The 23,933-nt window shown below is 50.3% G+C and overlaps 1 protein-coding gene across 5 annotated transcripts in view; it reads left to right on the top strand.

Annotated features, from left to right (window-relative positions):
* The window catches only part of SH3TC2 (SH3 domain and tetratricopeptide repeats 2), a 28,342-nt gene extending 8,531 nt beyond the window's left edge, over positions 1 to 19,811 (top strand). For 3 of the 5 annotated variants that reach the window (XM_034779057.1, XM_034779055.1, XM_034779053.1), the window contains exons 5-18: positions 386 to 491; positions 1,125 to 1,268; positions 1,404 to 1,605; positions 2,388 to 2,461; positions 3,408 to 3,603; positions 7,086 to 7,222; positions 8,723 to 8,764; positions 8,867 to 10,576; positions 10,707 to 10,887; positions 13,454 to 13,604; positions 15,762 to 15,884; positions 16,703 to 16,853; positions 17,568 to 17,764; positions 17,994 to 19,811. In XM_034779057.1, coding sequence (XP_034634948.1) covers positions 386 to 491; positions 1,125 to 1,268; positions 1,404 to 1,605; positions 2,388 to 2,461; positions 3,408 to 3,603; positions 7,086 to 7,222; positions 8,723 to 8,764; positions 8,867 to 10,576; positions 10,707 to 10,887; positions 13,454 to 13,604; positions 15,762 to 15,884; positions 16,703 to 16,853; positions 17,568 to 17,764; positions 17,994 to 18,185 — 3,606 coding nt within the window. In that variant the 3' untranslated portion in view covers positions 18,186 to 19,811. The remainder of the gene's footprint in view (positions 1 to 385; positions 492 to 1,124; positions 1,269 to 1,403; positions 1,606 to 2,387; positions 2,462 to 3,407; positions 3,604 to 7,085; positions 7,223 to 8,722; positions 8,765 to 8,866; positions 10,577 to 10,706; positions 10,888 to 13,453; positions 13,605 to 15,761; positions 15,885 to 16,702; positions 16,854 to 17,567; positions 17,765 to 17,993) is intronic. The other 2 variants (XM_034779054.1, XM_034779056.1) reach the window with 2 other exon arrangements.
* The last annotated feature ends 4,122 nt before the right edge of the window (positions 19,812 to 23,933 follow it).

Here is a 23,933-nt window from a genome sequence, read left to right as displayed (position 1 = left end):
AATAAGGTTAGGAAAGGATTTTGTGGGGAGAGAGTTAATTCCCTCCCACTCAGTCTGCTGCATCAAAGACCATCAGCGATGATAAGGAGGGAAAAACTGAAGAGATTCAGTCCTTCCTTTTGGAAGGACCCAACTGGCACAGCCTCCAGTAGGCAGCAAAGCCCTGCCTGTAACCCTGGCCATGAACTCAGAGTCCCAGAGCTCCAGATTGGAGCACATCAGAATCCTGGTTCTGAATCACAGTTCTAGGCCCTTCTGTTATTAGCAAACATGAAATGTACCATGGTCATCCCTTTTGTCCTTCCCTCATAGCATGGCTGCCAGGGCAGAAGTTCCAGCTGAACCCCAGGGCCTTTCACATCCTTGTTCTATCTTCTCTCTGTAGGAGCTGTCAGCCAGGCTGGTCTGTATCCGGGCCCAGAAGGATCAATTCCTCCTCACCTTCAAGACCATAGAAGAAATCTGGAAGTTTTCCACATATTTGGCTTTAGGTAGGTATTTAGGTATTTAGGCTTTGGCACTCATCACACCAAGCTAGGGAGAGGGGATAGTCAGTAAGCGCGGAGGTTGAATCAGATCCTCAACTGCCCCATGCCACAGAAAGCCTGTGAGTAGGCATTAAGCCATGCCAGGGATGCCATTGGCTAACAGGGTGGAAAGCTTAATGAACAAGGATGGTGTAGGAGAAGTATGTAGCATGGTACCCAGCTAGGGTGACCAGATGTCCCGATAAAATCGGGACCGTCCCGATTTTTAGCTGTTTGTCCTGCGTCCCGACCGATCTCTGGTCAGGATGCAATTTGTCCCAATATTTTGCTCCGCCGGCATTTTTTTTTTTTTTTTTTGCCTCCTCCTCCCCTGGTGTCCCGATATTTTCTTCCTCTCATCTGGTCACCCTAAGTGCAAGAGACACTGAGTCCATATCGGCTAACCCCTTCATTGCATACAATGGAACTGGGAATCACTGATAAGGATGGACAATATCATCACCAAAGCGGCTGTTGCTGCACTGATTGCAAACAGCTGCTCTGATGGATGGCAGAAACGGGACTTTGTCCTTTTACAGACTAGGAGTATATGGAAAAGGAGTGTGTTTAGACTGTGTTCTTTCTTCGGTTTATAAGGCTATGTGGCTTGCTGTTTGGAGCATCTTCTCTTCGACCATGGATACTGGCTGAACTGTTCTTTGGTGGAGGATACTGAGATCAGAATTACTGTAGATGAAGATCACTTGGCCACCATGTACCTGGGTCTGCTACTCCAGGAAGGTGAGAAGCAACTGCCCATCTGGGGACATGCATCCCAGCAGGATTGTGGTTTAGAGGGTGCAGAGCCATTCTGGGTTCCAGATCGCATGGGTATATAAGGAACACTGCTAATTGCTTCCCTACTTCTGTTTGCAGGTCACTTCTTTTCCAGAGCAGTGCTCAATGTGCTTCATCCCATGGAGGGGGGAGAGGAAAGCTTAAAGCTCCACGAGAACGAGCTAGTCCACATGAAGGACATTGGGAAAGAATCGAAATGGGAAGGGATGTCCTTATCGACAGGTCAGCGAGGTCTGGTGGCTGTGACAGCCGTAGAGCCACTGTCCCACCCATTTTACCAGTAAGTACACTGGCCGTGATGTTCTACCCAAGGGGCCGTGCTGCCCACCCAATGTTTGTTCCTGATCATGGCACATTCAGGGTCCCTATTGCCAGGGCAGCACCAAATCCAGGGTACGGGAATACTCTTATCACTGAGAGTGACGGGCAGCCCTTTGTGCCTGAACAGTAGTGGTCTAGAATTTCAACATATTTGTAAGATCAAGGGTTTAATTCTGGTCTCACTCTGCTTTTATGATGTTGGTCCTTTGACATCAGTGGACTTACTCTTGATTTATGCTGGTGTAACTGGGAGGAAAAGCACAGCCCAAGGTTTACGTTAAGTTGGCTGAAGTTGAAGGCTGCCCCAGTGGCTGGCTGTTGAGGAATTACTGTTAATATTATGGTCCCTCATGACAGATACCTGGCTAAGCTGTCGTGACATGGGCATCACTCTCAGCAACCATTTTACTTGCTCAATGAAACTCCCCTCCACAGCCTGTGAAATTCATCATGCTTTTAAGTGGGTGGCATTTTATGTGCTACACAAGGGTCACTCAGATGCCTGTACCTGCGCTTCTTACATACTACCCCCTAGCAATATGGCATGCCCAGGGTTAGTGGATTGGCAGCACTGGACATGTGCCATGTGAGCTCCTGCTACCTAAGGGTCCCAGAGCACTTTTGGTACCCATCTGACCTTCTCCTTGATAATGTGGCTGGTGGCCTGAGAACACTAACATTTATCAAGTGAACCATTCTCAGAGAGAACTGATGTGTTTACCCAGGGTTTCCGCTGTTTAGGTGGTTTCTGAAGAACAATCCAATGAACTGCGGCATCTCCAAGGAGATCAGCGGGTCAACCTCTCAGCCAATTGGTGTGTACACCTTTTTAATAACGCAATCTTTCCAACATGAGGCCACCATGGCCCTTACAACGCTGGGTTCAGCTATGGAAGGGCCTCTCCCACAGATGCACAAGGCACATCTCTCTTGCTCCAAGAGTGACACTTGAGTTACAAGAAGCAACGGAGGAGAGAAAAACAGCATCTTCAGGTTCTCCAGTATTCTGCATGGGACCTTGAGACAGTATGTGCTTTGAAAGGCTGACCTTAACAGCCTAGGGCAGAAAGAGCTGCCAACAGCCTGCAACATCCTCTTATATTCTTTCCCCCCTTTTCCACCTTTCTTTTATTCTCTTTTCTCTCTAGTGCCTCTGTTTCCCTTGGTCCTGTAGGGCCTGAATTTTAAACAATTAGAAACACAGAAGTACATACGCCAGAGCACACCAAACTTGTGCCTACAATCCCTGCAACACCATACAGCAACTGAGTGAGTGCGTTTGCACACAGTCAGTTCTGGGCATTTGCTTCCTCTGGTAACTGCATATACAAATTAGACACATAACTGGGTGCAAGTACATGCCTACCTGCAAGTCAGACCATGAAACATTCCCACACATCTCTGGCAAACTCTGTTCAATGCAGAGTCAGTTCTGCTGTGAGCAGTATGATGCAGAGCACCATGCATTTAATTTCCCCCGCCAATCTTCATTATTGGGGTTATTTGCAAGGATTTTGGTCTTTGTCCATCAGGCGTCTGATCTGCTTTTATTGCTTAATCCTCCCTCTCCCTGATATCACAGGCACCTTCGCAGAAACCACAAAGAGGAGCAAATCAATCAGGGACAACGGGATCCTGTTTTCATCCACTGCATAAGCCTGATCTCTTATTGGCCACCCCACTTCCAACGAGGGAAGGTCCAAATATGCTTAGCAATTGGGCCAACCCACTGAAATCAGATTGTTTCCCTTTGTTTCTCAGGCAAGGGGCGGTGCACGGCCACAGAGGATCACAGAGGGAGAGGATGGGATGAACTGAGTTTCTCCAAGGGAGACAGCATAGAGGTTGTTGGTTTTCTTATACCAGGACTGCAGTGGTTTGTGGGGAAATCCACAAGCAGTGGGACCATTGGCTTTGTCCAGAGCAAACACATAGCGGCAGAGACTTGTGAACCTCTGTAAGTATGTTGCTACATTCCAGACAAACTCCTGGGGAAGGAGGGAGGGAGGGAAGGGCTGACTTAGAGCCATTCCAGGTATGTGCAGAAATCCCGGTTTTCTTGCAGGGGCCACGTCTAGATTCCATCCCAGGTGTGCTCAGAAACCAGGTTCTCCCTCCAAACAATAAACAGCCTGAAGGAGTCTCTACTTAGAACAGACTTAGCTCGGACCTCCTCACAGTCCTGGGTGTCACGGGACTGTCCTGCTTTGAGCCCCCTCAAGGCCCTGGTCCCAGTTGAAGGGAACATTTCCCACATTCAGGACCACCCTGTGGGGGGGGGGGAGAGGGGGAAAGGGACCCGGTAACCCTGTTTGAGAGGACTCCAAACCGAGTGGTATTGCAGCCTGGTGCACGGGGTCACAGCGCCGCCCAGCTGCCCTTCCACCTCCCGAGGGGCAGACAAGCCAAACCTGAGTGGTGCTGCATTCCACATTAGCCACTTGAAATGTGGCAAGGTATGTCAGCTGTTACTTTTCCCTTGTCTCAGGTAGCTCTCAGACTGGCTGTTCGTGCCTGCTAAGAACAGGTACTATTCTAGGCTCTGGTTTGTTTTATAGTTACACTAGGGTTACCATATTTCAGCAAGCAAAAAAGAGGACGGGAGGAGCCCCGCCCTAGCCCCNGGGGGGGCGCAGGGGGGGGCGGGCGGGGGACAGGGGGGGGAGGAGCCCCGCCCTCGCCCCGCCCCTGCCCCTCCCGCTTCCCGCCCCCCCCAGAACCCCCAACCCTCCCCCCGTTCCTTGTCCCCTGACTGCCCCCTCCTGGGACCCCTGCCCCTAACTGCCCCCCAGGACTCCACTCCCTATCTAAGCCTCCCTGCCTCTTGTCCCCTGACTGCCCCAACCCTTATCCACACCCCCACCCCCAGACAGACCCCTGGGACTCCCACGCCCCATCCAACCACTCCCCACCCCCTGACAGCCCCCCCCCAGAACTCCCAACCCATCTAAACCCCTCTGCTCCCTGTCCCCTGACTGCTCCGATCCCTCTCCCCACTCCTGCCCCCTGCCCGCCCCCCCCCGCCCCCCCCCCCCCCCCCCCCGCTCCTTGTCCCCCGACTGCCCCCTCCTGGGATCCCTGCTCCTAACTGCCCTCCAGAACCCCACCCCCTACCTGTACCCTGACTGCCCAAAACTTTCTCCACTCCCCCCAAAAAGCCCCCCCCGTTTCTTGACTGCCCCCTCCAGAACCTCTCTGCCCCTTCTCCTGCCCCCTTACCCTGCTGCTCAGAACAGGGTGTTGGGCTCTGTGCCAGCCGGACACATGGCTGAGCTCCCCAGCACAACAAAACCCGGTCCCTGGCCCTGCACAACAAAACCCGGTCCCTGGTCAGGACCGGGCTGCAGGGGAGAGCTGCCCTTGTATCAGCACAAAGTGCTCTCGCTCCCGTTTTGCTACGCTGCATGGCAGAAACCGCTCCCAGTTGCAAAAGGGGAGGGCTGCACTTTGTGCTGAGACACTTGCTCAGAATGCAGGGAAGGGGGGAGGCGGAGGTCCTCTCCAGCTGCTCCGGAGTCCAGCCCGGGACTTTCCTGCAGCCCTCCCAGCCGCTCGCTCTGCTCTGCCGGGGAGGGGGGAAATCCCGGACATTGTGAGTGCTTTACAAATTCCTCCCGGACGCTATTTTTAGTACAAAAAGGAGGACATGTCCGGGTAAATCCGGACGAATGGTAACCCTAGTTACACTTGTGTGCTGCTCCTCCTCCTCATTTTAGTGTCACACAACAATTGGCTCCTTTCCACCCTTTCAGTATCAGTTGTAAATGTTTATTGGCCAGGTAGCGTTGTCAAAGAGGCTGCAGGTTCCTCTTATGGCAATACATAATGAGCCCCGAAGGAGGCAGAAGAGAGCACTCAAGAGAGTTCTTTTCTCCAGGAGAATGCAGCCACTTTGTCACAGCTCCATGCTGAGGACAGTAAACACCCGCTCCAACACCATCAAAAGGAAAAGGCAAGAGCCACCAGATGAGGCAGGCAGCAACGCCCTTACCCCGTACAGCCCTTGGCAGTGGGCTCTCTCGGATGTAGGCCCCAACTAGAGATACCGCTACAGGGACTGCAGGTTCATAGAATTAGCATTTGGGTCTGTTTTTCACAGGGTTTCCGATGCCTCAGACAGCCATTTCTGGGGGTGGGATAACTCAAGATCTTGTCTCCTTGTGGCTTTCTTTGCCTAGTTGGTGGAAGTCCTGTGAGGAAGCCAGACCGCATGTTTTTTTCTACTCTAGAAGTGGCTCCCGGAGGCAAATAATAAAAGCCCTATTAAAAACACACATAAAAGTGCTAAATGGAGTGCCTCATACCATGGGTGTAGATTGGGGAGAGGGCAGGTGGAGGTGTTGTCCCCCCCCTCCAAACTGCAAGCCTCGGGCAGAGAATTTGTCCTCCACATGCAGCCCCCTTGGCCTGACTGGGTCTGACACCTGTGCCTAATACCCCTAGTTGCCCCGTACATGAGAGAGGGAGATTGCACAAACATAGCCTTGGGCTTCTGCAGCTGTGTTCAGTCGTGCAGCCAAGGGGGTGCCATTGTTGTCCTGTCTGAGATCCCAGGTACCTTTGCGGGTGGCTAGCCCCTCCTGCCACACCTCCACTACCGTTTCTAGCATGCTAGCTCAGGCAAACAAGCGCACGGACCTCCACCTGAGCTGGAAATTACACCTCCAGTGTAGGTGTACGCTCCAGGCCTGCTGATCGCTTATATTCTGCAGAGGTTCTCGTCTCACTTAGGGCAGATTTTCCTTCCTCTGTAAAGGGCCACGCGCCTGTTAAAAATCAGATCCTTCCCTTTGCTTCTGTTCTCGCTTCTGGCTGGTGAAAGCATTCTTACAGTGGAGCTTCCTTTCCTCTATAAGGCTTTTTGCCCCTCACCTTGGGTATGTGTTGGGGGTTGGGAGGAGTCTGCCTGTGCACCCCAGCACAGCACTCCTGGATGTGGGCAGGGCAGAGGGAGCCCATCTCCTTCCGTGAGCCCAGTCCTGCTGAGTAGCCAGACTGGCATTCCCTACCTCCACTCCAGCTGCTTGGCCTTCACCTGGGACGTGGTGCAGTAAGGTGGGGTTATTCAGAGCCTGGCCTCCTCTCCTAGATGCTGCTCAGGACTAGGGCTCCCTGCCACCAGTTTGTGGTGGAGCACTGCTGGAGGTGGGCTTGGCAGCCCTGCCTCAGCTCCAGGACAAGCTCCACCGGCAGGATTTGCCTAGGGATGGGAGGCAAGCAAGGCTGAGAACCCCATTGTGTTCCCATGGCAGCGCTCTGATGGGGGAGGGGAGCTGGGCTCCTGTATCCAGCCATGACAGAGCTCTGATGGTGGTGGAAGGGTTGGGAGCCCTGTCTCTGCCCCGTGGTAGAGCTGTGGCGAGGGGTAGGGGGATTAGAAGCGAGTGGCATAGGAGACCTGCACTGCCTAATTCCCACTGCTTTGTGCCCCAAACACAGGGGAAAGTGTTCAGTGTTTCTAAGTGAAGAAGAGAAATCCTCCCTTCTCCTTCTCCTGGGCAATGGCAGCGAGCAGCACTACGCCGGCCTTCTCGAGGACCTGGCCCGCACAGACATCACCTCTGTGTACAGGCTTGGTGAGTGCCCCCAGATGCCTCCTTGGTGCTGCAGCCCTGTCTCTCCTTACACGGGGGCCAATCTGGCAGTCTCTGGCAAGCTCCCTGTCTTATACCCACATTCAGACTTTCAAGGGGGAAATAAGGTGCTAAGTGCGTGCAGGAGGGGCCGTGTCTTGGTCAAATCCTAGAAGTTATAGGGAGGTCTCCATCCAGACCTACCTGCTTCAGGACCTATGAGAGCTGGGCCTTGCTAACACAACCTGTAACTTGGGAGAGTGCTTCCCTCATCTGATTCCAGGACTGGTTCAGGCAGGGTCATCCTAGCCCTAAACTGTAACTCACCAGTAGAGGTTGCTGCACTTAACTGGTCCCGGCCTTGGGTAACCTGTGTGTAGGTGCTAATGCTGCACCGTAGCCCATAGTAAATGACCTTCTTGTGGTTTGAGGCAGCTCCTTCGGGAGATGGGCCTAGCTTGCCAGGATTGGACGAATTAGTGAAGCCCTTTCAAAAGGACTTAATGTTGAGAGGCAAAAAGAATTCAAAGGATTTTCTTGTCAAGTGGGAAACACAACGTATGTGAGCAGAGATGTCCCCACTTCTGCTCTCTAGCACAGCATGTCTGGGCTTGCGGTGGGATTCTGAGATTGTTAAATGGTTAAAGTGAACAGAAGTGACATCTTGCTAGAGCAGGGGGCTGGGAGCCAGGATTCCCAGGTTCTATTCCCAATGCTTGTTGGGTGATCTTTTGGCAAGATACCTAACCTTGCAGCCTCAATTCCCCCATCTAAAAAATGGGGATAAGAATATTTAGCTCTACCACGGTTTGGGAGGTTTAATCCATTAATGTCTGTAAAGCACTTCAGATGGGAGGCAAGAGAGCTGCAGCATTATAAACTCTCTTGCCTTCTAGCTTTGTGCTTTAAAGGACACTTTTCTGCACACACAAGGCAATTACCCTTAAATGCATCACCTGCCATATCCAGAGTATGCGAAAAGGAGTGTGAAAGGCAGAGCATGTGTGTCCCCTAATAGCAAGCCTCTAGGGGTGAGGGTGTTGCACACATAATGAGAGTGAAGACAGGCTTGATCCCCAGAAAGTACATTAGCCCCTGCCCCCTCCACTAGCAATTTGCTCCCTGGAGTGCCTCAGTATCAGGGAGAGATGGCATTGATAAGATCTTGAGCCACAAAAGATGAGACCCTCTCGTTTCCTGTGTGGGTGTGATGTTGCCAATACCCAATCAAAAAAACCCTGCTACGGTCTTGGGAACTGTTCTCCATGTTCTTGCTTTGATCCCAGCCCTTCAGGACGTGGGGCAGGGAATTGAAATTCTAGCTGAATATGGAGTATGAATATAGAAATAAATCCACTCCATTGAGTCAGAACACCATAGTTTAGCCGAGATTCAGCATCCTGGAGAGAGGGCAGCGGAACCCTGCCAGGACAGGTTTTGCAGTTACAGCACTTGCCTCTGGCTGCTAGCACTGACCATGTTTTATTTCTGTTGGCCGTGTAGCTGGTTTCGAACCCACAGCCACATGCCCAGGAGGGCCATCTGGTGAGTACATGTGAATGGGGAGATGTACTCTGTTCCGCGGGATTTGGAGGAGGAATCTCCACGTGGGGAAACATTTCTCTGTGGTCTATATGTCCCTTTCAGAGGCTGCTCTCCAGGGGTGTAAGGATGTCCAGCTGTTCAAGACCTTTGGGGAAGCTGCTGCAAACGGCCTGTCCACACCTAGTGACTCAGAGCAGTCTAGCTCGGAGGGCGAAGCACCCCCTACTGCCCTGGAAGAATTTCTTCTGCGGGAGCCAGATGACCTCGATGACCCCAAGTTCTTTATTGACCTGAACGCTGGGCACATGGAGGACTCTGAAGTCTCTGACCCCATACTGACCTTCCTTAACCAAGGGTGCTATGTGGCCGCTTTCCAAAGCTTCTATGACCTCTCCTTTTCCTTCCTCCGCTCCACTTTTTATGGCTTCTCCGATGAGGACAAACTGGTCTTGTACCTTGAAACCTCCAGAAACTGTGCCAAGAGGACTCACCAAGGCTGGGCTCATACCAGGCTCTGTTTCCTTCTGGGCAGAATGTGCATCAAGAGGGTAAAGTTCTCCCAGGCCCGGGTTTATTTTGAAGAAGCCATGAGTGTCATGGACAAGGGGTTTGATGATCTGCCCCTACTGGCTGCACTGTATGTGAACCTTGCCGCCATCTACCTGAAGCAGAAGATGAGGCACAAGTTCTCCTCCATGCTGGGGAAAGCGGTGGCCCTGCTGACCTGCTTGCCTGGACACCTCTTCAGCTCCGAGAACGAGTTGGAGGTTGTGAAGTACGTCCTGAGGGAAGCCATCGTCGTGGGCAATGCCCCCTTGGAGGCCCGGGCCTGCTTTCTTGTTGTCAAGCTTTTCCTGCAGTTGGGCAAATATGACGAGGTCCTGCCCTTTGTGGAGCGCCTTCAGTTCCTCTCTACCTGCTTCTCCAGCCAGGACTCCAGTGCCACATGCTTGGACACCACCCCTATCCTGAGCTACCTCTATGACAAGAAGTACTTGCCGTACATCACGTTGGCTTCTACCAGGCTGTTTGTTCCCAGTGGCATAAAGGGGGCACCGACACCCATATGGAGAACTGGCTTAGTCCTCCAAAATATCTCCAAGCTCTTGGGAAGCCAGTTGGGCAGGAGCAGCATCCCAGCAATTGCTTGCCTATATCTCAGGCATGCATTGAACTTCTCCCACGAGAGTGGAGCTGTGTCCATGCAGAAGACCTTGTGTTCTGTCTTGTCCAAAATGTACCTCCAGCATGGCATGTTAGATGGAGCACTTTATTACTCGGCCAGAGCTGTAGCCCTTGGCAGACTGATGAGTGAGGAAGAGGCCTTCGAATCTTCCCTCTGCTTGGGGTGGATGTATGTTCTGGCCAGCCAGCCAGCTAAGTCTAGGGAGATCATGTTGCGGCTCCTGCATTCTCTGCGCGAGACAGACAGTGTTACTCAGGATGGGGCAGTTCACAACCTCCTGGCCATCGCCCTCAAAGAAGAAGGACAGGTGAAGAAGGCAGCAGAGAATTACCTATGGGCCTTAAACAAAGCTAAGGAGACTGGCAACAGGCGGAACCAGGCGATTGCCCTGGCCAACCTTGGACACCTGACTCTCTCGTGCAGGGCGACCCAGCTGGCAGAGAGCTACTTCCTCCAGTCTGTTCGACTGTACATTGAACTCCAGGGTGGGGAAGATGCAGAGATAGAGCTGGTGCAGGTCCTGCTGTGGCTGGCACAGGCCATGGTGAGCAGGCACAGGATAGAAGACAGCAAACTCTGTTATGAGCTGGCACTGGTGTTTGCCCTGAAGTCACACAATGTGAAGAGTGAGTGTATTAATTAGGGTTTTGTTGGGGGAGGAGGAGGGTATACAGAGAAGGTACATGCCTTTCTGCTGCATCTTCTTAGGTCTCTAATGTACCCCATTTAATCGTACCCCCTCCCCATACCATACAGGTCAGCTTCATATCACTGAGTCCCTCTGCCATTTCTACAGCAAAGTATCCCCAAATCTTGGGGCCTGCATTACCTACCATGAGCACTGGGTATCCCTGGCACAGCAGCTTCGGGACAGAGAGATAGAAGGGAAAGTCCTGCAGACCCTCAGCCGGCTCTACCAGACTCTAGACATACCCAAGTAAGTCAGTCCCATGGCCATACCCATTTCAGAGGTTGCTGGTTGGGAGTCTCTGCTTAAGACCAACAGCTTCCTCTCAGATGTACAGGGCAGGGTCTCCAGTGGGCCAGAAGAAGGAGCAATTATATGTGTGTCATAGCATTTACTGTGCCTCACACTCTATCAGCAAAAGTAATGGAAAAGGAAACATTTGCCAGCTTTTACTACACCATCTCTGCCGATATCTCATATTGTAAGTAAAGGGGGAAATGATTTAATTACAGATACAACTATATGGTAACTTGGCAAATGTTGAAATTTTAATGGTGACCATTATGCAATAGGATTTAAAACAGGTAGTGGTTCCTGATATTTGAAGCACATGGAAATGCACACAGTGCCTTATCTCTTGCATACTGCCTGAGGTTGTAAGAGCTGGCAGCCTTGCTCTGACCTGGCACACAGGATACAGAGTGAAAATTTTAATAAGCATCTCCTTAAGAGGCTGTGATAGGAGCATCTTATGCAATAAAGAGAGCTTAGTACAAACAGGTGAGTTATAACCAACTGAACTGGCTCTGGGTCAGATCCACCCCTTCTGTAACTCTGCTGACTCCAGTGGACTCATGCTAGAGAGGAATTTGGCTTAATGTCAGCCGAAAGGGGTTCCCTAACCAGGGGCTCGAGTTGTGCTGGACACTCCAGAACGCTGTTCTGGCACTGTTTGTTTGTTTTTTTTCTTTTGGTGCTCCAGTACTTCCATTACTGAGTGATAGTACCAGAAGTACTGGGAGTATGTTCCAGCACTTATTTTTTTAGGACTTAGTCGCTGTCCCTAACCACAGTAGGAATTCAGCCTCTGACACTCTAAATCAGCAAAAATATGATGGGTCTTGCATGGTACCACAGAGATCAATAGGCTCAGAGCTCTATCAGATCAACTGAAGGTCCAAATTCTAGGGGGAAACACCTCCTAGGGGAAATACCTTGCTTCCAGTGCCCCTCGATGCACAGACAGATTAATAGATTCCTAGGCCAGAAGAGCCTATTGTGATCAGTTAGTCTGACCTCCTGTATAACACAGGCCAGAGAACTTCCCCCAAATCGTTCCTGATGAACAACAGCATATTTCTTAGGAGAAACATCCAATGTTGATTTAAAAAATTGCCATTGATGGAGAACCCACCACAACCCTTGGTAAGTTGTTCCAGTGGTTAATGACCCTAGCGGTTAAAAATGTACACCTTATTTCCAGTAAGAATCTGTCAAGATTGCGCTAAAACTTAGTCTGCTAGATCAAAGAGCCCATTATCAAATACTTGTTCCTTGGGTGACTCTGCAGGGGTTCTATTTCTTGAGGCATAGATTTGAAGGCTGTCAAGGACCATTAGATCAGGGCCCGTCTGATCTCCTGTGTATCACAGGCCAGAGAATTTCACCGTTACCCCTCGATTGAGCCCAATAACTTGGTGTTGATTAAAACAGAGTTTCCAGAAAGACATCCAGTCTTCGTTTGAAGACATCAAGCAATGGAGAATCCACCACTTCTCTTGGTAGTTTGTTCCAATGATGAATTACTCTCCCTGTTCAAAATTAGCACCTTATTTCTAATTTGAATTGGTCTGATTTCAGCTTCCAGACATTGGTTCTTGTTGTTTAATCCATTAGATTAAAGAGCCCTTTAATACCCACTGTTTTCTCTCCAGGAAGGTATTATACTCTGTAATCAAGTCACCTCTTTATCTCTTGAACAGATGAGGCCAGAGGGGACAGAGAGGTGTGTAGAGTTTGACAGACAACTGTAGTATTTCGCTTTTTAAAGGCAAACATGTATCACTGAGTTAGCACCAATCTCTGTGGAACATTTAATTGGCCAGGCATGTGGTCATGCAATAATTTGGATATTAACTTGCCCATGCGAGGTCACAGTGAGCTGTGGGGGAAGGAATGTAGGAAGCAGACACCTGTCCTGTGAACCGTTCCCTCCCTGAACTAAAAGGACAGCTGAAGTCTTGGAGCCCCAAGGACAATAAACAAAGAGGCAGAGCTGCCATACTGTGCTGGTATGCCTGCATACCACTGCCCCCTGCTGGATGAAAAATGACACGCTCAAGTGCTTGTCAGTTTGCCCCCTAGTGGCCTGGAAAGAGGAGCTAGGCCCTGGTATGGTGCTAGTGGAAGTTCCCCTTTAGCTGGAGTGAATGGGAGAGAGACGTGTTTGGGGAACCAAATGTTGCTGACTGCAGGGCTGATGTGTGTAAGTGCTCATGGCTCGTGTAGTTGGACTATGCATGCAGTGATTTGCTCTGCACAGGAGTAACCTTTGGGATTAGTGCAAGGGGGCCGAAAGGAAGGTGGTCCACATGGGGCTGTGACAAAGGGGGAAGGAATGCAGGATGTTTTGCCAAGCTGCGGTTTTACGGTTTCTCTGTAATGACTGTAAAAAGCAACAGAGGGTCCTGTGGCACCTTTGAGACTAACAGAAGTATTGGGAGCATAAGCTTTCGTGGGTAAGAACCTCACTTCTTCAGATGCAAGTCTGAATGCAAGTCCCTCTGTAATGACTGATCACTTGTTAACCCTACAGGTCCCTGAGATGGTCTCTGGACTGCACCAAACAGAGCTTAAGGATCTTCATTGACCTGGGGGAGACGGCCAAAGCGGCTCAGGCCTGGCTGCAGGCTGGGAGGCTCTATTATCTCCTGCAAGAGGATGAGCTGGTGGAAATGTACTTCCAGGTAGGGTGTGGGTGGCTGGAAGCGTTTGCCATGGCAGCTCTTTGCTATTAATCTATAGGCATGGCTACCTGTCATCCAGCCATCCATTTGCTAGGAGTGTCTTCGGCAAGAAGATCACAACCATGCAGAGGGTCCCCTCACTGTAGGGTGACCAGATGTCCCTATTTTATAGGGACAGTCCCGATATTGGAGGCATTTTCTTCTATAGCGGGGTAGGCAACCAATGGCACGCGTGCCGCCTTCGGCACTGATTTTCAGTGGCACTCACACTGCCCGGGTCCTGGGGGGCTCTGCATTTTAATTTAATTTTAAATGAAGCTTCTTAAACATTTTAAAAACCTTATTTACTTTACATACAACAATAGTTTAGTTCTATATTATAGACTTATAGAAAGAGACCTTCTAAAAACGTTAAAATGTATTCCTGGCACGCGAAACCTTAAATTAGAGTGAATAAATGAAGACTCAGCACACCTCTTCTGAAAGGTTGCCAACCCCTGTTCTATAGGAACCTATTACCACCCACCCCCTGTCCCGATTTTTCACACTTGCTGTCTGGTCCCCCTACCTCACTGTTAACTGGCAAACCACCAACTGAAGGAGAAGTGACCACACTGGTGTGTATGGAATAGCAGTTATTGCATGCACAGCCTCTCCCTCCAACCACTGGGGTTTGGTGACCTCCTGAGTGAAAGGCATTGGATTCAGCATGTGAGAATAGAAACTGGGATTTTCAGAGGGATTGTCGGGTTAGGTGCCCAAATCCCATTGAAAGCCATATAGACTAAAGAGCAATATCCGAAGGGAAGTGGTGGAAGCCCCATTGTTTAGGATTAAGAATAGGCAGGACAAAGCGTTAGACCACGTGGAATAGGGAATAACTCTATCTTGCCAACGGGGTGGACTGGACAGCATGATCTAGTAGGTTCTGTCCATCTCTAATTTCTATGATTCCAGCATTTGAATAGTAAAGGGGAAAAACAGCCCATAATCTCTGGTGGAAACATTGATTGTGGGAAGCAATCTCCTTTAAAGATGGTGCTCCTCCCACCAGCCCCAGACTAAGCAGAGCAGAGGGTTGCTAATGGTGTGATCTGCTGCTAGGATGTGCAGTAAAGCAACAGCCTGGATGCACAGCATCAGAAACCCTTTAAACTGGTGGGACTGGCTGGCACGGGGCTTAGTGCTGGTAACAGAGGAGAGAGACATTCACCTTTATGTCACCAGCATGAATCTAAACCTAGACAGTAGTGACTGGAAGTTGTCAGGATCAGATGGCTGCTCATTGACCTGTGTGTAACGAATGGGTGGCCTCAGCCTACTTCCTGATGGTCAAGTGTTCACAGCAGGCAGATCAATGGCACCATCATCAATGGTAATAATTCATGCCCTGGTGGGTGGTTTCAGCAGGGAGGCCACGGGTTTAATGAGCAGTGGAGAGTGACCTCTCATTAAGGAAGGGGAAGTATAGGCTGAATATCAGGCAGCAATTCCCAACTGTGCAGCTCTCCCAGTCTGAGAGAAGCTTCTTTATAATATTAAACGTACAATAAGGAGCAATCCTGCACTGGCTGGGAGATGACCTAAATAGGATCTTGTAGCCAAATTCATCATTGAAGCAAGTGGGTGCTGCCCCACTGATGTCAATGTAGCCCAGACACCTCCACGCGCTCTCTCCAGCCATACATTTGGCTTAGCTGGTCTTTCCCCTCTAGATTTTGATTCCCTCAGCACCCTTCAAGGTATTTCCACCAAGTCATGGCTGAAGCCCAGCGGCAGGGCAGCATCTGGGGAAAGCTTGCCCAGTCACTGGCTGCACTGTTCCACTTCCGAGGAATAATACTCAGAGGTCTTTGGTTTCCAGGGATGTCTGTCTGGCACATCACCGCTGCATGGCAATTTATATTCCGGTTCTAATGTCAAAACTGCACGCATGTCACTTACGTAGGCTAGCTGTGCATGCATAGCAGTAACTGTGCATCCAAATGCAAATGACCGGTTGGTCTCCTAATTGCATGCATAGCTGCTGCAAATTATGCATATACTCAGCTCTGAAGACTTCTTATTGTTATAGTGAAAAAATCACGCAGAGTGTGAATGTGGTGCTCTCACAGGCTGTCTCTTTCAGGCTCTCACCCTGAGTCCTTCTCCTTCCAGGCAGCCATACAGACTGCTCTGAAACCAGGAGAGTTGTTCTTGGCCATGGACCTGTATGAAGAGGCTGGGGATATCTTTTTCAATGGCAACCGAAACAGGCACCAAGCAGTGGAATATTACAGGGTACCTACCCCACAAAGCATTGGCATCAGTGTGACCCTGCTGTGCAAATGGCCACAGCGAGATCTCCAACGGAGCGGCATGTTTGATGAAGTCATTCAGACAGGGCAACAGAGAAGCTGAAAGGGGAAGGTGTTGGTGGGGAGGTGGGATGTGTCCGAGCATGAGAGAGCAAAGACGGCCATTGCACCCTGTTGGGCATGGCCAGAGGCACAATGCATCAAGTAACCTGGCTCTGAAGCCCAGACATCTCTGCCTCAGTAAGAGCTCAGCTGCAAGACGGGACAGGGTTTCCTAGGAAGCCTGAGCTGCTGCTTCCCTGGAAACTCACAGGATATACCGAGAAACCGTGGTTGTCTTTACACAGAATTACAATGTACCCAGGAGAACTGAGTTCTGAGGCTTGCAGGGCACTGGGTGGTGGAAAGTGCGTGGGCTGTAGGGATGCTTCATGGCAGGGCAAACAGCCAAGGACAGAACGTGCCAAGTATGTTGGGCTGAGGGCAGAAGCCATTTATGGTTATTACACAGCTCCTGCTACTATAGCGTCTGCAAGGGCTTTCCCCTGAGAGGTAGGCAAGTGTTATTAACTCCTGTGCGTAAGGGCTGAGGCAGAGAGACTTAGCAACTTGCCCAAGTCACACCGGGTCTCTGTGGCAGAGCAGGGAAATGAACCTGGCTTTCTATAGTCCCAGGCTCATGCCCTGATCCCTGCACCATCCTTCTTCTCTAGCTGGCACCTTGGGGCTACTCTGTGCAGTGCAGGGTTTGAACTGGAACTGTCCAAGATGTCTATGGGCTATTGTCCCCTCTCTCCCCAGGGAGGTGCTGTGCCTTTGGCCAGGAAACTGAAGGCCACCAGGACAGAGCTGCGGCTGTTGAATAAGCTAGCAGAGCTGCACATTGGCCTGCAGGGCTACGAGAAGGCCCTAGAATTTGCCACGCTGGCAGCCAGGCTCAGCAGCAGCATAGGTGAGTGGTTTGGTCCCCAGGCATCAGACGGAATTGCCTGTCCCCATGTCTTTTCCAGAGTGAGTGGGTGGGGGGGAAGAGAGAAAAGTCTGTCTGAATGTATTGGCCAGGAAGGTAAGCTCCTAGTTTAATGAAGGCTCTGGATGGTCTTTTACTGTCTCGGGTAAAGTCTTCTTTAAGCACATGGCTGGGGCCCCAGCTGATAGTCTCATGGAATGCCCGGCTCTCCCGCGCTATCGTGGGGGAGACCGTTGTTTTCCCAGAGCTTGGGATATTCAGGGTGGTTGTAATGGGATGATACCTCACTGCCCTGGTTCTTCTTTCCCCAATGGGACTCCTCACCACCCTGCATGGAAGTAGCTTACCTGGGCAAGAATTGCTTCTGCCAATGCCAATATACAGCTCTTAGCTGCAGCCTGTGTTGAAAGAGCCCGTGCATACCCAGAGAATTATATATTGAATTATATACACAGAGGCAGTAATCCCCTGTTAACCTGTGCCGATGGTGACAATGATCCTGTTGATGGCCATGTCTCCACTGGACCATCTTCATGTCCATTCTCACCCATCCCCTCATTCACAGATGTCCACGCCTCCGCTGACTGTGAAGCACACCCATTCCAGAATTCCTCAGGGTCTGTGGGCTCCATGCTCAGTTGTCCAGGAATGGCAATGATATATAGCTGGCTGCAGTATCATTATATCTTTTTCCAGGAGATCCGTTGCAAGAGCTGGTTGCATTTCACCGCCTGGCTACGGTGTACTATTTCCTGCAGATGTATGAGATGGCAGAGGACTGCTATCTGAAGACACTTGCCCTGTGCTCTCCAGTGCTGCAGTGTGCGGAAGAGGCCATGTACTATTCCAAGGTTTACTGCCGCCTTGGCAACCTGACCCTGCACAAACTGAAGGTGAGACGCGTCTTTCCATGGTGTGCAGTGCTGAATATAATCGTCTTGCTGGAGTATCTGCTAGAGTATCCCTATGCCTATCCTGGAATTCAGCTGCTAGAACGGGGTGGGCGGGGGGTCCCACGTCAGTGTAGTCAGAGATCCAGGGACTGGGCCCTGGTCCAGTTCCAGGACTGGGCACTTCAGTTCAAACCAGTCCCTCATGTTTTCCCTTGTCCTTTGTGGTTAGGATGAACACGATGCTGCTGCCTATTTCCTGTTGGCCCTGGCTGCTGCCACTGAACTAGGAGACCAGAAGCTCCAAGGCACCATTCATGCCAAGCTGGCTCTCCTATACAATGCTCCCCTGTGGCACAAGGGCCCGGACTGGTGTGCTACATATCGGACCAGGTGGCTGAGCGAAGGAGGGCATGTTGTCTGAGAAGCCACCTCATGGGACCCACATGCTCCAACACAGGAAACAGCCAAACCAAGTTATCTTCTTACCTCATTGCTGAAGGGCGGCCATGTGCCTTCAGAGCAACAGCAAACGGCACACATATAGTCCTGCGCCCTGGCCTGTTCCCGAACCAGGTTATCCTCGCACATCAAACAGTCAGATGGAAAGACCAGCTGTTTGGGACGAGACACCTTCCGCTGAGCTTACTTGCAGGCTTTGCTCTTGGGTCACCTGGAAACCGGACGAAATCATCATCCCAGCCTGGTCAGTTGGCATTAACAACAAAGCACATAAGTAAGAGACACCACCATCACCGTACCATTTATACCTGCTTCCAAACCAGACTCACTGCCTGGGTAGAGCACATGCAGTATACGTGGGTATAAGTGGCAACTCAGTTATCAGCCTGAGCTAGGATGGAACCAAAGGCCAGTGTTTGGGAATGCACATGATGGAGGTTATGGAAGTGGCCACTAGATGGCACTCCAAGAACGCAGCTGATCTGAAGGGACGAGTGCTGAAACTGATCCCAGTGGTGCGAAAATGTTGTGTATGGTCATCAGTCTGATGCTCATTCATCTCAGAGAATACGCCCTTCCCACCTGCAGCCCTACAGACTTGGGTTGAGCAAATGGCCTTTGGGGCCATCGGTGGGAACTTTGGCTCTAATTCCAGGGGTATTTTAACGTGTCTGATAGCAATTGTATTATTTATTTCTGTATTTTCTGTTCAATCTGTCTCCTGTGAGGGGACAGATGAGCTACATAGATGTCACAAGCACACAGGATCCATTATAAGGCATCCCTCCTACAAAGAGCCACCAACTCCTTCTAGTGAGAGGAAGGCAAGATGTATGTTCCAACAGCTAGTCCAGCCCCTATCTGGGGACAGTAAATAGGTGGCATTTTCCCATGCATGAGGGAGGAACTGTCCTCCCGAAAGCCACAGGCAAAGGGTAGGACAGGATTCTGGCTTTGCAGCATGAATGGGAAGAGGGAGGAGCCCATGCGTCGGCCTTCTCCCTGCACAGGTGAGGAGATTGCTAAGCTGCAGCTTTGCTGTCACTTTGTGCAAAGCTGCAACATGCATCCCCAGTCAGACCACAGCAGGTGCACAGGGATGATGAGCCAGGGCCCCCCCCCCTTAGCCACATTGGCCTTGCCTCCTAGGGGCTGTGCTGCACCGATATGTAAGATGGGAACCCAGACTAGTTCCCAAGAGACTACACTACGTCTGTCTTAATATTGGTGCCTACTGGGAAGAGGGGGTGGAAGAGGCTCTTCTCTCTGCCCAGCTCTTTCTCCCTGTCCTCAGCCCCTGTGCACAGGGACAGTCAGATTTTGGCCTGGATGTTGCAGAAAAGTAACCAACGTCGCATTGCACAAGGAGCAGCAGCAGTAACTGTTGCCTGCAGTAACAGTTAGCCCCTCGGTATTTTGTTAGGTCAGTAGGACAGGGCACACTGTGACGCTTTGAGCTGCACTGGGTGCTGGAGATGTAGAAAGACACTTTAGAGAGCGGCAATGGAACAAGCAGGTAGGCAAGTGCCAAGTACACACAGTGCTACTGAACACCTAGCACCTGGCAATATAGTAACTCTTCGCTTAACGTTGTAGTTATGTTCCTGAAAAATGCGACTTTAAGTGAAACAATCTTAAGTGAATCCAATTTCCCCATAAGAATTAATGTAAAGGGGGGAGGAAGGGGTTAGGTTCCAGGGAAATTTTTTTCATCAGACAAAAGACTATATTTTATATATATATATACACACACACAGTATAAGTTTTAAATGAACAATTTAATACTATACACAGCAATGAAAATTGTGAAGCTTGGTTGAGGTGGTGAAGTCAGAGGGTAGAAGAGGGTGGGATATTTCCCAGGGAATGCCTTACTGCTAAATGATGAACTAGCACTCGGCTGAGCCCTCAAGGGTTAACCCATTGTTGTTAATGTAGCCTCACACTCTACAAGGCAGCACAAATGGAGGGAGGGGAGACAGCATGGCAGACAGAGACAGAGACACACACCCTGTGTGTGAGAAAGAGAGAGATGCACATTGCCTCTTTAAGTACGCTGACCCCACTCTAAGTATATTGCCTTTTTAAGTAGATCAGCAAGTTGAGACAGCAGCTGCTGTCAGCAAGCTCCCTCCGTCCTGAGCCCTGCCATGTGTTCCCCTCTCCCCCCACCCTGCTCTATGGAGATGGGGTAAGCAGGGTGCAGGAGCAGGGGAGGGGGACATCCTGACATTAGCCCCCCTCTTTCCCGCCCCCTTCCCCCCTCGCGCACAGCAAGCAGGAGGCTCCCGGGAGCAGCTCCAAGGCAGAGGGCAGGAGCAGCACATGGCGGGGGAAGGGGGGAGGGACAGCTGAACTGCCGGCAACTGATAGCCTGCTGGGTGGCTGCTGCACAGGAAACTTAGGGGAGCGAGGAGCTGATGGGGGGCTGCAGGTCCACCCTGGTTCCAAGACCCCACCGGCTAGCTCCAATGGACTGCTCTTTCTGCAAGCAGTGGACAAAGCAGGCAGCTGCCAAACAACGTTATAAGGGAGCATTGCACAACTTTAAACGAGCATGTTCTCTAATTGATCAGCAACCTAACAACGAAACAACGTTAACCGGGACGACTTTAAGTGAGGAGTTACTGTAGATGACTTGGCTGTCTTCTTACCATGTCTCACCACTAGAGGGCAATAAATCACAGTTCTTCCAGCTTGACACTTCTGAGTCCTGATTGAAAACAAACAAGGAAGATTTTCATTTTTAATTGATATGGATTTAGGAACTGGTGTGTGTGTGTGGGGTGGGGGTGAGGGTTTAGGGGGTTTAAGATGCTGAGGCCCAGTGCTTCAGGAATACCTGTGGAGGGCTCCATGTTTGGACAACTAGAGGCTTATACGTCCAGCCCTGTCTTCATCAAAGGACACGGTCAGAGCATTTTCATGCCTAAACAAATGACATTTATTGCCCTAATGCTTTTTGCAAACACTGACTTCATTCCTCGCTCTGAGCTGTATGGAGCATCTGTCGACATGGCAATGGATTGTTTGCTGCTTGTTTATCTGAGTGTGACCAGTCAACAACGCCATCAGCCTGTCAACCCTGCCCTGGGGATAGCTTGGGGACAGTAAATCCTAATCCCATCCAAAGTACTGCAGGCTCTTAGAAGAGCCATTAGCAGCCCTCTCTCCTCCTCTCGCTACTTTTTAGTCTCTTGTCTCAAATTTCAGTGGAGTTTGCCCAGCCTGAGCCAGCAACCTCCTGAGATATTTGAGGTTGAGTTCCAGCCTCTTTTGCTGTCCGAAATATAGGGATTAAAGATGTCTCTCTTTTTCATTCATGAGCTCAGAGCAGCTGAGTGGGGCATGGACCTTGCCTTAGTTTGTTGGCTCTGAGGGACGCAGAGTATGGATACGGTAAGGGTAAGGGAATGCTGTGCCCTGGGATGGGAGGCCAAGCACTAGTATTGCTTCAGTCTGGCAATGTCTAAAAGTGACCTTAGGTGCACTACAAAGGTTAATGTGACTAGTGAGCGAGGAAAATGGTTTTTTATTCTGTTCATGGTAAGACAATTCAAGCAGTCGACATCACTTGGATGACAGAGAATGATCCAGAACTTTCCCATGATGTTACACAGAAAATATAGGACTTGAGGATCTGTACAATGGTATCTGGATTTTAGCTTTGGTTCCTCGTTGAGTTCTTCATAGATCTTCTAGCTGAAAGTGGAGGGAAATGCAGGGCTCAAGATGATCCAGTATTCCAGCCTTGGGGCTGGCTGGAAGTTAGAGCATCCTGAAGAATGCAATTAAAGAGTCTGGTTCTCATTTAAACTGCCATCCCTTCACACCACTCCGGTAGTGTAAGTGTAGTGTAGCTTGCAAGCACTTTAAACCCCATTGGTATTTCCAGAGAGTTGTAAAGGGGCCTTCTCTTCCAGGACACTTTCTGTCATGCCTCTCAGCTGGCTAAAGGACACAGAGTGCAATAAAGACCCAAAATGAGGGACATAGAAAAATCACGTATGCAGAAACGTCAAATGCTGTCAGGTTCCGTTCTTTAGAGACAATAACTCTTCCTACAGCCTCAGCGTCAGAGTTTTGCATTTCTGATTTTTAACCACTTTCAACAATGGAAGTGAGAGAGCCTCAGGTGTGGGTACAATGGTGGGGCTAAGATGAGTGATGTCCCTCAAAAGGAGGGACCCAAGAGAGCTCTGCCCATGGTAGATTTCAGCCGGAGTTCACAATGGCTACTTTCAGATCGTGAGTCATCTAGTCTGAGGCACTTTCACTTATCAGCTCATGCTTGTCTTTATTTGCATCTTTTATTATTACTGATTAATATTTGTATTGTGGTAGTGCCCAGACGCTGCCATTGGGCCCTGTATTGCTAAGTGCTGCCACAAACACAGGCAGACATCGTTCCAGCTCCAGAGATTACAGTCTCACTATCTTAGTTTGCATTTATTCTTGTAGAAATTAAATAAACCTCATAATTGGTGCAAAGTAAATTCCCCTTTAAAAAAAAATTCCTTTCAGTGTTAATTATCTAAGGTCTTATTTCTAACATAGGTGAGAAAATTGGCCAGATCAGCAGCTGGTGTGAATCAATGTAGCTCCGCTGAAGTCAATGGAGACATGCCAATTTGCTCTACCTGACAATCTGGCCCATGATTTGTACCTGACATGGCCCCTTTAAATCACAGCAAATGATTCTGTGCTGCCTGGGAAAAATAAATAACAGAAAGAATCTCTTCTTGGGAATGTCCCATGTAGCACCAGTTCCCTTCCCCACTACCCTGTCAAATCTGGGCTGCTTTCCTAGTGGGATGTGAGGTCATGATAGCCAGGGATAATTCAACTGAATAATAATGCTTGGAAATAAAATATCAGAAGGGTAGCTGTGTTAGTCTGTAGCCACAAAAACAATGAGTCTGGTGGCACCTTAAAGACTAACAGATTTATTTGGGAGTGTGAAGACATGGTGTTCCTCCAGCCATTAACACTGTATCATGGACAAAGAGCAAGTGAATAGATGCTTTGTGACTTCGCAGCATTGGAAGGTGGAGATGGCCCATGTTCCAGCTCAGAGGAGACTCTGTTACATCCCTGGAAGAGGCAGACACTGCGAGGAAGAGGACAGGAAATCCCACTTGAATAGGACAAGTGAGATGCCCGATGCCACACAGCGAGTTGGCGGAAGAGTGAGGAACAGAATCTAGATCTATTGTCCTCCCAGGAGTCCTCAAAGTTCTCCCTCCTAATGCGAGGTTGTGGCAGGGTGACAACTCACCAGCACGGCACCTCCTGCTGGTTGTCCAGGGAATTAGTTCTTTTTCAGCTTGTGGAGCACCCTCTGCCGGCTGATGCCTTGCTTGCCATTGGCCCCCGTGTCCCTCCCGGACCCCAGTGACCTTGTATACCAGGGTTCTGCCCCCAGCAGTAGTTATCCCTCCGTCTCTGGGTCTCCCCTCCCAGGGGAGCCCCCAACCCCTACCCCCATCTTGCCTCAGTGGCTACTGCCAGTCATCATCTAGCCCCCGCTCCCTGGGGCAGACTGCAGTCTATAAACCACTCATCATTCGCAAGGAGGGTTGGACCAGCTGCCGCTGCCTATTCCTGGGTCGTCCTTCTGCAGCCCTAGTACCCTTGTGGGCCCTTAACTCGGCCTGCAGCCTGGGGCTTAGCTAGGCTGGAGCTCCCCTGCTCCCTCTGCCCTTCCCCA

Source organism: Trachemys scripta, chromosome 8, assembly GCF_013100865.1.
Source record: "Trachemys scripta elegans isolate TJP31775 chromosome 8, CAS_Tse_1.0, whole genome shotgun sequence".
Taxonomy (NCBI): Eukaryota; Metazoa; Chordata; order Testudines; family Emydidae; genus Trachemys; species Trachemys scripta.
This window is presented reverse-complemented; position numbering and strand designations above follow the sequence as displayed.